Source organism: Hyperolius riggenbachi, chromosome 5 (assembly GCF_040937935.1).
Source record: "Hyperolius riggenbachi isolate aHypRig1 chromosome 5, aHypRig1.pri, whole genome shotgun sequence".
NCBI lineage: Eukaryota > Metazoa > Chordata > Amphibia > Anura > Hyperoliidae > Hyperolius > Hyperolius riggenbachi.
This window is the reverse complement of record NC_090650.1, coordinates 43,246,651-43,259,689: the sequence shown is the minus strand read 5'-3', so window position 1 is coordinate 43,259,689 and position 13,039 is coordinate 43,246,651. Positions and strand designations below refer to the sequence as shown.

Genomic DNA, 13,039 nt, shown 5'->3' with positions numbered 1-13,039 from the left:
ATTTCCTGCAAAGAGGTGAAATGTTCACGTTGCCATGCTTTGGGGCACTTAGCGAAAGATTGCAAAGACATACGTTGTAGTATATGTCTCAAGTTGGGACACCCGTACGTGAAGTGCCCTGAAGCATGGGCAAATGTGGACGAGGAGGTAGAAAAGGAGATGGAAAAAATCTTAGAAGAAGAATGTGAAGAGATGGAGGTCGCTGATGGTGGGTCGTCACGTCCAGAGTCCATCGCCTTGAAGCCCCAGGTGGAAGTGCCGATATTTGCATCGGTACTAAAGTCAATGCCTCCACCTCCCCCACCCCCTTCCTTGGTACCGGTGGTGGCCAAATTACCGGAAGGTACTTTGGGTACAGAGGCGGTTTTCAAGATTGCAGCACCAGGTGAGGGGAAAAATATTTTCTCCATATGCAAAGAGGGAGTTTGTCAAGATGGAGGGGAAACTCCTTCTGAAGCAAACCGGGAGAAGAGTGCTCCCAAAACCAAGAAGGCAGAAGGTGGGGAAAAGGGGAAGAAAAACAGCAAAGCCCTAAAGGAAGCAAAAGCAGAAAGTGTCGGTGGGAGGGGGAGGTATAAACAAAGTGGGGAAGTAAAGGAGGTTGAAGATGAAGGAGAATTTATAGAAGTAAAATCCGCAAAAGAAAAGAGGAGGGAAAGGAGGATGCTCCAAACAGAGAAAAAAATAAATGAGAAGTTGTAAGAGATTAAAAAGAAAAAATTGGTTACTGTGAAAAATAAATTTAATGCATTATCTGACCAATCTGATATGTCAGAAGGGAATGGTGTAAATAGTGATGATGAGGTTGGGGTGGCGGATATGGAAGTATCCTCTGGTACAGTTTAAGGAAGGCTAAGCAAACTCATTTACTCTGATGGAGGTCCCCCCCCTTTGAAACTAGCAACCATTAATGTTGCTAGTATGAGATCTGTGAGTGCTCGTAGGGAAGCCATATTTTTTCTCGGTCAATTTGATGCCGACATTTTATTTTTGCAGGAGACCAGGTTGCAAACGCTGGATGACATACATGAAGTTAAGAGGGATTGGCATTATGGTCCCTCTTACTGGTCTCTTGCGGCTGAGACTCATACTGGGGTGGCGCTCCTTTTTAAGACCGACATGGTAACTTTCCGGCGAGTAAGTGAGGTGGAGATGGGGAGATGCTTGGTCATGGACGTCTCTGTGTGGGGGCAAGATATAAGGTTGATTACCATTTATGGGCCTCAGTCTGAAAGGGAAAGGAAGCGCTCTTCACAGAGATCAAACCATTTCTGTTTACAGCCCAGGAGGTGGTCTTTGGTGGTGATTTCAATACCGTAATCAGGTTAAAGGACAGGAGAGGTGCCAAGACCCGCCTGGGCTATGATAGTAACTTTTTGAATAATATGATTAGAGATGCTGGTCTGGTAGACGTACATATAAAGCACAATCCAGACGACACGGGGTTCACTTTTTTCTGTGGTGAGCGTAGGAGTAGGATAGATAGGTTTTTTGTTAAGGAGAGCTCTGCTACCTCATCCCCAAAGGTGCAGGTGGTAGAGTTCTCTGATCACTGTATTATGTCTATGGTGTTGAATGTTGCAGATGTCCCTCCGAAAGGAAGGGGTATCTGGAGATTAAATTCGTTGCTGTTGAAGGAGGAAAGTGTGAGACAATCTTTTAGGGATTTTTTTCAGGCACAGGTTACTCTACTGGACTGTTGCAGCAGTAGGTCTGAGTGGCGGGAGATGGTCAAAAGGAGGGCAGTAGGTCTTTTCAAGAACATAGCAAAAAAGAGAGCCTTTGGTAGATATGTTACCTACCAGCGTCTGAGGCGGAAACTTGAAATCGCTGTCTCGGGGGATGGAGATCCTGGGGAGATCAAAAGGATCAAGGATCTGTTACGCAAGAGTCAGTATGACCGGCACACTTCTTTGCTTCTGGAAAGGGATTACGGTAAAATCACTCGCCGGACCCTTATCAGAACTGCAAACAAAGTGTAGCAGTTAAAGTCATCTATGGTCTCAAGGATAGTACAGGATCTCTGGTGCAGTCCAGAGCAGGGATTCTGGAAATCGTTAGATCCTTTTATTCTGAACTGTTGGGTAGTAGACCCCTTGATGAGACAACGATGGAATCTTTCTTGTGTAATATTCCAGGACTGGAAGATGTAGAGGTTCCCCTTGCGTTCTTGACGGAAAAGATTTCTGCTGAAGAAGTGGTGAAAGCCATAGAGTGTCTTGCTGTCAAGAAAACGCCGGGTCCGGATGGACTGACGGCAGAATTTTACAAAGTCTTTCAAGATATTCTGGCCCCTGAGTTAGCAGAAGTGTACAATCGCAGCCTTGCAGAGGATGAGCTTCCTCCCTCTATGAGAGGATCAGCAGTTATACTTCTGTCAAAGGGTAAAGATTCTTCAATGATTGAGAATTGGCGGCCTATCAGCCTTCTCAATGTTGACCGAAAGATTCTGGCTAAAATAATTTTTTGGCGTTTGAGCCAGGTGGCAAATGGAGTACTTTCTCGCCAGCAGCACTGTTCTGTCCAGGGGAGGAGCACTTTTTCAGCCGTATTAACGGTCCGGGAGATTCTGGAGAGATGCAGGGCTGCTGGTTGGGGAAAGTACTTACTGGCGTTGGATCAGGCAAAGGCTTTTGATCGTGTCAATCATGAGTATCTGTGGATGCTCCTTAGTAAATATGGTCTGCCAGGGAGGTTTATCAATTGGCTGAAAGTGTTGTATAAAGGTGATGAAAGCTTCCCGCTTGTCAATGGTTGGGTCGGACAGACCTTTGAGGTTAGATCAGGGGTGCGTCAGGGGTGTCCTTTGAGTCCCTTGCTATATGCCTTTGCCATTGATCCTTTCATACGAAGGATTGAGGGTGGAGCTTTGTGTGGGGTGCCATCGGGCATTGCTGGCGTGCCTCCTCTCATGGTTGTGGCCTATGCGGATGATGTGACTGTGGTAATCTCTGGACAGGAGGAGGCGGAAGGTGTTTGTGCGGAGGTTGCCCGTTACTCATTGGCATCAGGTTCAATGATCAATCAGGATAAGTGTGAGGCTTTCTGGATGGGCAAGGAAAATGAGAGCTTCTTGCTTCCGGTCTCTTTTCCGGCACCAAAGGAAAAGATTAAAATACTTGGCATAGAATTTGGCCTGGGTGACTATGGTCACCAAAATTGGGAAAGCAGACTAAAGTGTGCCGAGGCTAAGGTGGTCCGCTGGAAAGGTTGGCGATTGACTTTCAGAGAAAGGATTGACATAGTCAAGACCTATCTGATTCCAGTTATGTTGTATGTCAGTTTTGTCTGTATTTTGCCAGTGTCTCTTCACACAAGAATCTACAGCTTGTTTTTCCAAATGCTTTGGGGAAACAAGATGAACCACGTTAAGAGGAATGTCACTTATCAATCAAGGCAGAAGGGTGGCTTAGGGATGGTCAACCCGGTGGTTTTCTTTTCTCTGTTATTTATTAAGCACAATCTTGGTAAAATGTATGCGGAGGAACTGCCTGGATGGATGGGTATTTTTCAGTCCTGGTTTAGGCCTTTTCTCAGACAATGGGAAAGTGGTGGTTTAGTGAAAAGACTGAGAGCTGGTCCTGGCTATCTTCCGGCCTATGTTGCACCATGTCTGAAAGCAATGAGGCAGTGGGAACTGACGAGGGAGGAGATCACCTCAATCCCTAGGAAATCCCTGGAGGAGAGAGTGATTGAGACCTTCTTTAAGGACCCATTGGCCCTGAGAGATTGCCCAAGCCCAATTATGGAGGAAGGTTTGCGCTTGCTATGTTCTCCTAGGATTCCTAACAAATTCAGGGACTTGGCTTGGCTTTCCTTCCACGGCAGACTCTTTGTTAGAGGTAACTTCAAGTTCATTGGGGATAGGGATCGTGGTTGTCCTCATGAGGAGTGTGGAGGGGTGGAGGAGACCATGGACCATTTCCTAGTGGACTGTTCCTTTAAGAAAGAAGTATACAAACAGGTGGGTAGGGCTTTGGGTATTCCTTTCCTAGAGCGGCTTAGTTATGCGGAGTGGACATATGGGGCATTCAATAACCGGGGGTCATTTAATTTGGACACTTTATTTTTAGTTAGTCTAGTGATTTGATATTACACTTGGAATGCACGGTGTCAAATTACGATCCATCAGAAAGTCCTCCCTGTCCAGGTGGTGGTGCATGGCATTATTGGTGAGGTTGGGAAAATTCGGGGTCTTGAGGAGGGAAGGTTGAGTCGGGAGGAATGGTGTCTGCTTTGGCGGAACATTAAGCCTCCATGACTTGACCGGACCTCCCTGTTGGTGAGCTTTCTTTTTCTTGTCATGTAGTTAGAGGATCTAAATTGAGGAATGGTTTGCAAGCATGAGGTGGTGTAAGGTTGCTTAGTCTTTCTTGCTGGAAGACAAGGTGTATATAAGAATTGTAATATAGTGTATAGTAAGCCCAGGTGGCAAGATTATCCGTAGCCTAAAGTATGAGTTGGAAGCATGTTTAAGTTTAAGTTGATTTCAGTCTCTTACAGGTATGGACTTATTATAGACGATAAGTACTAAGGGACTTAAGGTGGGAAGCCTAATGTTCTGTTATTTATTGGTTATTTTTATAATTTTTCTTTGTATATATGTTGCAGTCTTTTAATAAAAAGAATAACTATGCATTGCCTGCTGCCAGTGCCACACGTCAATCCACCTCCTCCTGCTGCTGTTGTATTTATCCTACTGCTGTCAGAGGTCCCACCACCAGGGTCCACACTATGCATTGCCTGCTGTCAGTGCCACACGTCACTCCTCCTCCTCCTGCTGCTGTTGTATTTATCCTACTGCTGTCAGAGGTCCCATCGCCAGGGTCCACACTATGCATTGCCTGCTGTCAGTGCCACACGTCACTCCTCCTCCTACTTCTGCTGTTGTATTTATCCTGCTGCTGTCAGTGGTCCCACCGCCAGAGTCCACACTATGCATTGCCTGCTGCCAGTGCCACACGTCACTCCACCTCCTCCTGCTGCTGTTGTATTTATCCTGCTGCTGTCAGTGGTCCCACCACCAGGGTCCACACTATGCATTGCCTGCTGCCAGTGCCACACGTCACTCCACCTCCTCCTGCTGCTGTTGTATTTATCCTACTGCTGTCAGAGGTCCCACCGCCAGGGTCCACACTATGCATTGCCTGCTGCCAGTGCCACACGTCACTCCACCTCCTCCTGCTGCTGCTGTTGTATTTATCCTAATGCTATCAGAGGTCCCACCGCCAGGGTCCACACTATGCATTGCCTGCTGCCAGTGCCACACGTCACTCCACCTCCTCCTGCTGCTGCTGTTGTATTTATCCTACTGCTGTCAGAGGTCCCACCGCCAGGGTCCACACTATGCATTGCCTGCTGCCAGTGCCACACGTCACTCCACCTCCTCCTGCTGCTGCTGTTGTATTTATCCTACTGCTGTCAGAGGTCCCACCGCCAGGGTCCACACTATGCATTGCCTGCTGCCTGTGCCACATGTCACTCCACCTCCTCCTGCTGCTGCAGTTGTATTTATCCTACTGCTGTCAGAGGTCCCACCGCCAGGGTCCACACTATGCATTGCCTGCTGCCAGTGCCACACGTCACTCCACCTCCTCCTGCTGCTGTTGTATTTATCCTGCTGCTGTCAGTGGTCCCACCACCAGGGTCCACACTATGCATTGCCTGCTGCCAGTGCCACACGTCACTCCACCTCCTCCTGCTGCTGCTGTTGTATTTATCCTACTGCTGTCAGTGGTCCCACCACCAGGGTCCACACTATGCATTGCCTGCTGCCAGTGCCACACGTCACTCCACCTCCTCCTGCTGCTGCTGTTGTATTTATCCTACTGCTGTCAGAGGTCCCACCACCAAGGTCCACACTATGCCTTGCCTGCTGCCAGTGCCACACGTCACTCCACCTCCTCCTGCTGCTGTTGTATTTATCCTGCCGCTGTCAGTGGTACCACCACCAGGGTCCACACTATGCATTGCCTGCTGCCAGTGCCACACGTCACTCCACCTCCTCCTGCTGCTGTTGTATTTATCCTACTGCTGTCAGAGGTCCCACCGCCAGGGTCCACACTATGCATTGCCCGCTGCCAGTGCCACACGTCACTCCACCTCCTCCTGCTGCTGCTGTTGTATTTATCCTAATGCTGTCAGAGGTCCCACCGCCAGGGTCCACACTATGCATTGCCTGCTGCCAGTGCCACACATCACTCCACCTCCTCCTGCTGCTGTTGTATTTATCCTGCTGCTGTCAGTGGTCCCACCGCCAGGGTCCACACTATGCATTGCCTGCTGCCAGTGCCACACGTCACTCCACCTCCTCCTGCTGCTGCTGTTGTATTTATCCTACTGCTGTCAGAGGTCCCACCGCCAGGGTCCACACTATGCATTGCCTGCTGCCAGTGCCACACGTCACTCCACCTCCTCCTGCTGCTGTTGTTGTATTTATCCTACTGCTGTCAGAGGTCCCACCGCCAGGGTCCACACTATGCATTGCCTGCTGCCAGTGCCACACGTCACTCCACCTCCTCCTGCTGCTGTTGTATTTATCCTGTTGCTGTCAGTGGTCCCACCACCAGGGTCCACACTATGCATTGCCTGCTGCCAGTGCCACACTTCACTCCACCTCCTCCTGCTGCTGTTGTATTTATCCTACTGCTGTCAGAGGTCCCACCGCCAGGGTCCACACTATGCATTGCCTGCTGCCAGTGCCACACGTCACTCCACCTCCTCCTGCTGCTGCTGTTGTATTTATCCTACTGCTGTCAGAGGTCCCACCACCAGGGTCCACACTATGCATTGCCTGCTGCCAGTGCCACCCGTCACTCCACCTCCTGCTGCTGCTGCTGTTGTATTTATCCTACTGCTGTCAGAGGTCCCACCACCAGGGTCCACACTATGCATTGCCTGCTGCCAGTGCCACACGTCACTCCACCTCCTCCTGCTGCTGCAGTTGTATTTATCCTACTGCTGTCAGAGGTCCCACCACCAGGGTCCACACTATGTATGCATTGCCTGCTGCCAGTGCCACACGTCACTCCACCTCCTCCTGCTGCTGCTGTTGTATTTATCCTACTGCTGTCAGTGGTCCCACCGCCAGAGTCCACACTATGCATTGCCTGCTGCCAGTGCCACACGTCACTCCTCCTCCTCCTGCTGCTGTTGTATTTATCCTGCTGCTGTCAGAGGTCCCACCACCAGGGTCCACACTATGCATTGCCTGCTGCCAGTGCCACACGTCACTCCACCTCCTCCTGCTGCTGTTGTATTTATCCTACTGCTGTCAGAGGTCCCACCGCCAGGGTCCACACTATGCATTGCCTGCTGCCAGTGCCACACATCACTCCTCCTCCTCCTGCTGCTGTTGTATTTATCCTGCTGCTGTCAGTGGTCCCACCACCAGGGTCCACACAATGCATTGCCTGCTGCCAGTGCCACACGTCACGTTTTCAGTTTTGTTTTTTTAAGTACACCTATTTCAATGTGAATTCACTTTAAAAAAACACACAAAAAAAACCTGAATTCACGAATACGAATTTTTAACGAATTTTCAGGCGTAACCTCGAACCGAATATGAACTCGAACCGAATTTCGTGGTCGAAGGCGAATTCGAATTCGAATGTCATGCGGACCCGAATTCGAATGTACCCGAACCGAATTTTGGTACATCTGAGCATGCCTAATATTCAGTTTAGCCCTTATTATTAGGAATTCTTATAGGGTTCATGAGCGACTGCCTGCTAATTTGTGGGAACCCCGGACCGATTTTGTTTTAAGCTGGTTCCGGGGCTTGCATTGATTGGCACTCGTTTCATGCCAGTTTTTGATTATTATTTTTATGCATATGTTTATATGCTTGATCTTTTTGAGGTATGATTGCAAGTTTATACATTGTATAATTTATTCATCTTTTTTTTGGGTTATATAGTTGAGCGCTGCGGCCCGCCCCATCTCCGCCTCCTCCCCCCGTGTCTCCGCTATGCGCATTGGGTCACGGAGGGCGTTCCCGTTTGATGCAAGGTGCACATCCGGGTAGTGCCATGTTGGAGTGCTTCTGCGCTCCTGTGACGCGCTGCGCACACGCCCGCCTTTGGCTTGGGACGGGCGTGCGCGGTGTCGTGGTTGGTGGACGGCGCGGATGGGAGGCGGATATTGCAGCACTTAAAAGACGCATGAATGGCGTCTATAAGCATTTCCTTGCTGCTGTCTAGCCTTTGAAAAGGGCGCTAGTGCGGCGAAACATGTCAGGCACTACTGACAGCTACCCTACCCCGCTGGGCACATCGTAAAAACCTCTAGTGGACTACAATCATTCACCTATATGGCAGCTCTGTTCAACAAGGACTGGTAACTATGCGACTTTCCATGGCTATTTATTATACCTTTGCTGCTTGGACCTGCTTCGCTTAAATTGCATGGACAGACCTCTACCTTGCATGGACTGGCCTCATGTGGCTCTGCTTCGTTCTATCTATATCACCACTAACTGCTGCCTACTAACCACCGCCATTCCCTGCAATTGGGGGACTTACAGCTTATACTGTTTATTGAAGATCTGACCATCCATGTTTATTTGGTCATCAATTCAAGGTGTTGTTCGTTATACATGGTTGCAATAAGGAACTCCATTTTTGAGTGGGAGATCCCAGCATGATATGAGGAACTGTCATTGTGTCCATCTTGTGATTAGGGGGGCTTATGCATGATTGAAGATCTTTGATTCATGTCCTGTATTAAATCATCAGTCCTCACTTCATGACCATCACAGGTTCATCAGCTATATGCTCAATTTCCTGCAAGCATATTATTCCATGGATGTCGCAGGGTTCTGCCGTTCAGCCATTGTATTGAACTGCCTTTGTATCATTGGATGAGAGAAGTCTTGGGGACTGCAGCCCCTTACTGTTCTGGTAGAGGCTTTATGCCCAGTTTGGGGTAGTTTTGGTATTTTAGCAATTTCTGGGGGGATTGTGATTTATTGTCTAGTTTGTACATGTTTTTATCAGGATTTTGTAATAAAGCTAATATACAATTTTTCATGCACCCTAGAGCCAATTCTCTTCTTTATTGTTTTTCTATTCAATTTTTGTTGGCATGGTGCATGAGAAATTTTTCATTCATTGGTTTTCTGATTAACCTTTCATCATTTATTAATTAATTCACTTGTCCATTGATCCTTCACATTGAGATATTTATTTTATAACTCATCAAATGTGCGTTGTGTTATTCTGTTTTACCGCATGGTAACACAATGGCAATTGTAAAGACAAGGGGTCCAGCAGACTTACTGCGATGCGTTGTGCTGGAAGTGCCGCATCATTCGTTGACCCACCCAAAGTCAACAGCACTTTACCGTTGGACTTCAGCAGCGATGCAGCGGTGCCAGAAGTAATTAAAGTCAATGGGTGATGACGGTGTGGTGTGTATGAGCAGAACAACGTGAATTTGATGGAGATACCCAGGAATCCAAGTGATGTACTTTCTGTCTAGCAAGGAGTATGTCACTGGGGGAGGGTCAGCGACGGACAGCCAAGGGCGTGCGGGTGTGTGTCGCTATGCATATGACCCTGTCGACACACTCTGACGCGGGGTCATATGAATGAAATTTTTTGGGATGCCATGAGGGCGGAGCATGGCACCACAACACAATGGCTAGGTGTAAAACATAATCTCAGTGCCAGTGCACTCCACTTCTCTAGTGAAAAAATTGTATTTGCCAAGAGAGAGAGAGATGCAATTGTAAAGATCCTTGTAACAGCAACACAAGTTTAAAGAGGAACTCCAGTGAAAATAATGTAATAAAAAAAGTTCTTCATTTTTACAATAATTATGTATAAATGATTTAGGCAGTGTTTGCCCATTGTAAAAGCTTTCCTCTCCCTGATTTACATTCTGACATTTATCATATGGTGACATTTTTACTGCTGGCAGGTGATGTCAGTGGAAGGAGATGCTACTTGCTTTTTTGGCAGTTGGAAACAGCTGTAAACAGCTATTGCCCACAATGCAACGAGGTTCACAGACAGGAAACTGTCAGGACCATGGTCCTGACATCACCCTGTGGGAGAGGTTTCACCACAATATCAGCCATACAGAGCCCCTTGATGATCCGATTGAGAAAAGGAAAAGCTTTCTCATGGGAAAGGGGGTATCAGCTACTGATTGGGATGAAGTTCAATTGTTGGCTACAGTTTCTCTTTAATTACAAGACTTACATCTAATTGGACATAATCCATATTGCCCATCTGTATCGTAATCCTTTGTTGTAGCACACCACATCAACCCGTCTGATCTTCCCTCAACAGTGCAGTCCACATACCATTTAGAGGCCAACTTGAAGGGGAATACGCAGGGCTGGCCATTAGCATTTCCGCTCAGTGTGTATATGTCTGTAAACAGAGAAAAATCACTGCAGTTAAAAAATGAATGAGAAAATTATATATACATAAGCTACCCACTAACCCAGGCCGGGAAGTAAAAGATCTGCTATCAAATCAAAGACAATAGCTGCCAATTAATGAACACAGCTGATAGTGGTTTCCAGTTACTAGCACAGCTTCCGCATCCTGGGTCAGTAGAGACTTACATGTCAGGGAACTTTCACTCTCATCCCTTATGCTAGGTACACATGATACAATTTCTTGCCTGGTCGACGGGTCGATCAACTATTTCCGACATGACTATAGCCAGGGTCCAAATTACAAAAAAAAAATGGTGTAATTAGGTCCCCAGCAATAGCTGGGATCCCAATTTACATCCTATATAATACAGCCTAACTGTCCCTGTGTCATCCTGTCCCTGTGTCCGTGCATTTGCGCTGCTGCACATATACAGCATGGACAGCGTTGGGACAGGAGAACAAAGCCAGGGAGCCGGGTGGGCATGTGCACGGTGGACGGGTGCGCCAGGCTTAAACGGGCTTAGGTCAACTAGTGGCCAAATAAATTATTAGGTAATTAGTAGTGGAATACAGTAGTTTTTAACCACTTCATCCCCAAGGGGTTTTTACCCTAACGGTCCGTTAGGGTAAAATTCCTTTGGGGGTGAAGTTGTTAAAAACGGTTAGAGAAACAGTGGTTAGAACAATTTTCAGCTGCTCCTCCCTTTCATTCCCCAATAACTTTATCACTACTTGTGTCACAACAAAATGATCTGTATCTTGCCTTTTTTTTGCCATCAATTAGGGCCCGTTTCCACTACCTAGTGATGTGAATGCGGCTAGCTAGCAGCATCGCATCACTTCCGCCGCCGGCCGCATCACTTCCGCATCTCCCGATGCGGAAGTCAATTGAGGAGATGGGATACGGCTGCGAGCGGATGCGGCTGTGCGAAAATCTGCAACATGCTGCAGATTCTCGCGTTGCGTCGCACCGATCCGCACAACATGCACGCAGTGGAAACTCTACCATTGCTGTGCATGTGTTTCAGGACACCTGCGGTGAGATGCGGCTATGTAGCTGCATCGCACCGCTCCTAGTGGAAACGGGCCCTTAGGCTTTCTTTGGGTGGTACATTATGCTCAGAATGGTTGTACCGTATCTTTCACCGTATAAGACACACTTTTTCTACCCAAAAAATGGGGAGAAAAAGTCCCTGCATCTTATGCGGCAAAGGCAGGGAATCCCCGACTTACAAATGCCCGCCGATATGAACCGCGACCCACATCGGGGATTCCCTGCCTGTCCCTCCTCTCCCTCCACACGCCTGTGTCATCCCCCTCTAATCTGTTTAGACCCCCGTGTGTGCAGCGCCATCTGCTGTGAGGGCTGCGAGGGCTGCAGACACCCCGGTTCCCCATAAATGCTTCCTCTTGAGCGCGGCTACTGATGACGCAATCAGTACAAGCCGCGCACAAGAGGAAGTGTATGGAGTAGTCAGGTGTCTGCAGTCCTCGCAGCGGCATGGATCGGGTAAGCTGCTGCCGCTGCAGGGAAAGAGGGGGGCAGAATATTACAGGAGGAGAGCGGGGCCAGTACAATAGAGGGGCATAGCGCAGGCATGCGGGGAAGCGGAGACACGCGGGGGGACACATAGCAGACGGCGCTGCACATACAGGGGTCTAAACAGATTAGAGGGGGATAGTGCAGGCACGTGGAGGGGGGGGGAAGGGGGAAACAGGAGAACACCAGGGTCAAGAAATGGCATTCAAAAATACATGAGGGAGACTGGGGGCACCTAGAAGGACACAGGGGGTACACAGGAGAAGACATAGGGGCACACAGGAGAGAGACATGGGGGCACACAGGAGAGAGACAGGGGGCACACAGAAGGACACAGGGCACAAAGGAGAAGACATGGGGCAAACAAGAGAGAGACAGGGGGTACACAGGAGAAGACATGGGGCACACAGGAGAGAGACAGGGGGCACACAGAAGGACACAGGGCACAAAGGAGAAGACATGGGGCAAACAAGAGAGAGACAGGGGGTACACAGGAGGAGACAGGGGGCACACAGGAGAGAGACATGGGGCACACAAGAGAGAGACATAGGGGCACAGAGAAGGACACGGGGTACACAGGAGTAGACATAGGGCACACAGGAGAGAGACAGGGGGCACACAGGAGGAGACTAGGACACAGGAGAGAGACATGGGGCACACAGAAGGACATGGGGCACACAGGAGGAGACATGGGGCACACAGGAGAAGACATGGGGCACACAGGAGAGAGACATGGGGCACACAGAAGGACACAGGGAACACAGGAGAATATATGGGGCACACAGGAGAAGACATGGGGCACACAGAAGGACACGGGGCACACAGGAGAAGACATGGGGCACACAGGAGGAGACATGGGACACACAGGAGAAGACATGGGGCACACAGGAGAGAGACATGGGGCACACAGAAGGACACGGGGAACACAGGAGAAGACATGGGGCACACAGGAGAAGACATGGGGCACACAGGAGAGAGACATGGGGCACACAGAAGGACACGGGGAACACAGGAGAAGGCATGGGGCACACAGGAGAAGACATGGGGCACACAAGAGAGAGACATGGGGCACACAGGACACAGGGCACACAGGAGAAGACATGGTGCAC

At 48.9% G+C, this 13,039-nt stretch overlaps 1 protein-coding gene across 2 annotated transcripts in view; it reads right to left on the bottom strand.

The window, feature by feature from the left end:
• LOC137518158 (macrophage mannose receptor 1-like) overlaps positions 1-13,039 on the bottom strand; it is a 493,922-nt gene that overhangs the window by 454,596 nt on the left and 26,287 nt on the right. For both annotated transcript variants that reach the window (XM_068235572.1, XM_068235573.1), the window contains exon 3: positions 10,206-10,379. In XM_068235572.1, the coding sequence (XP_068091673.1) occupies positions 10,206-10,379 (174 nt within the window). The remainder of the gene's footprint in view (positions 1-10,205; positions 10,380-13,039) is intronic.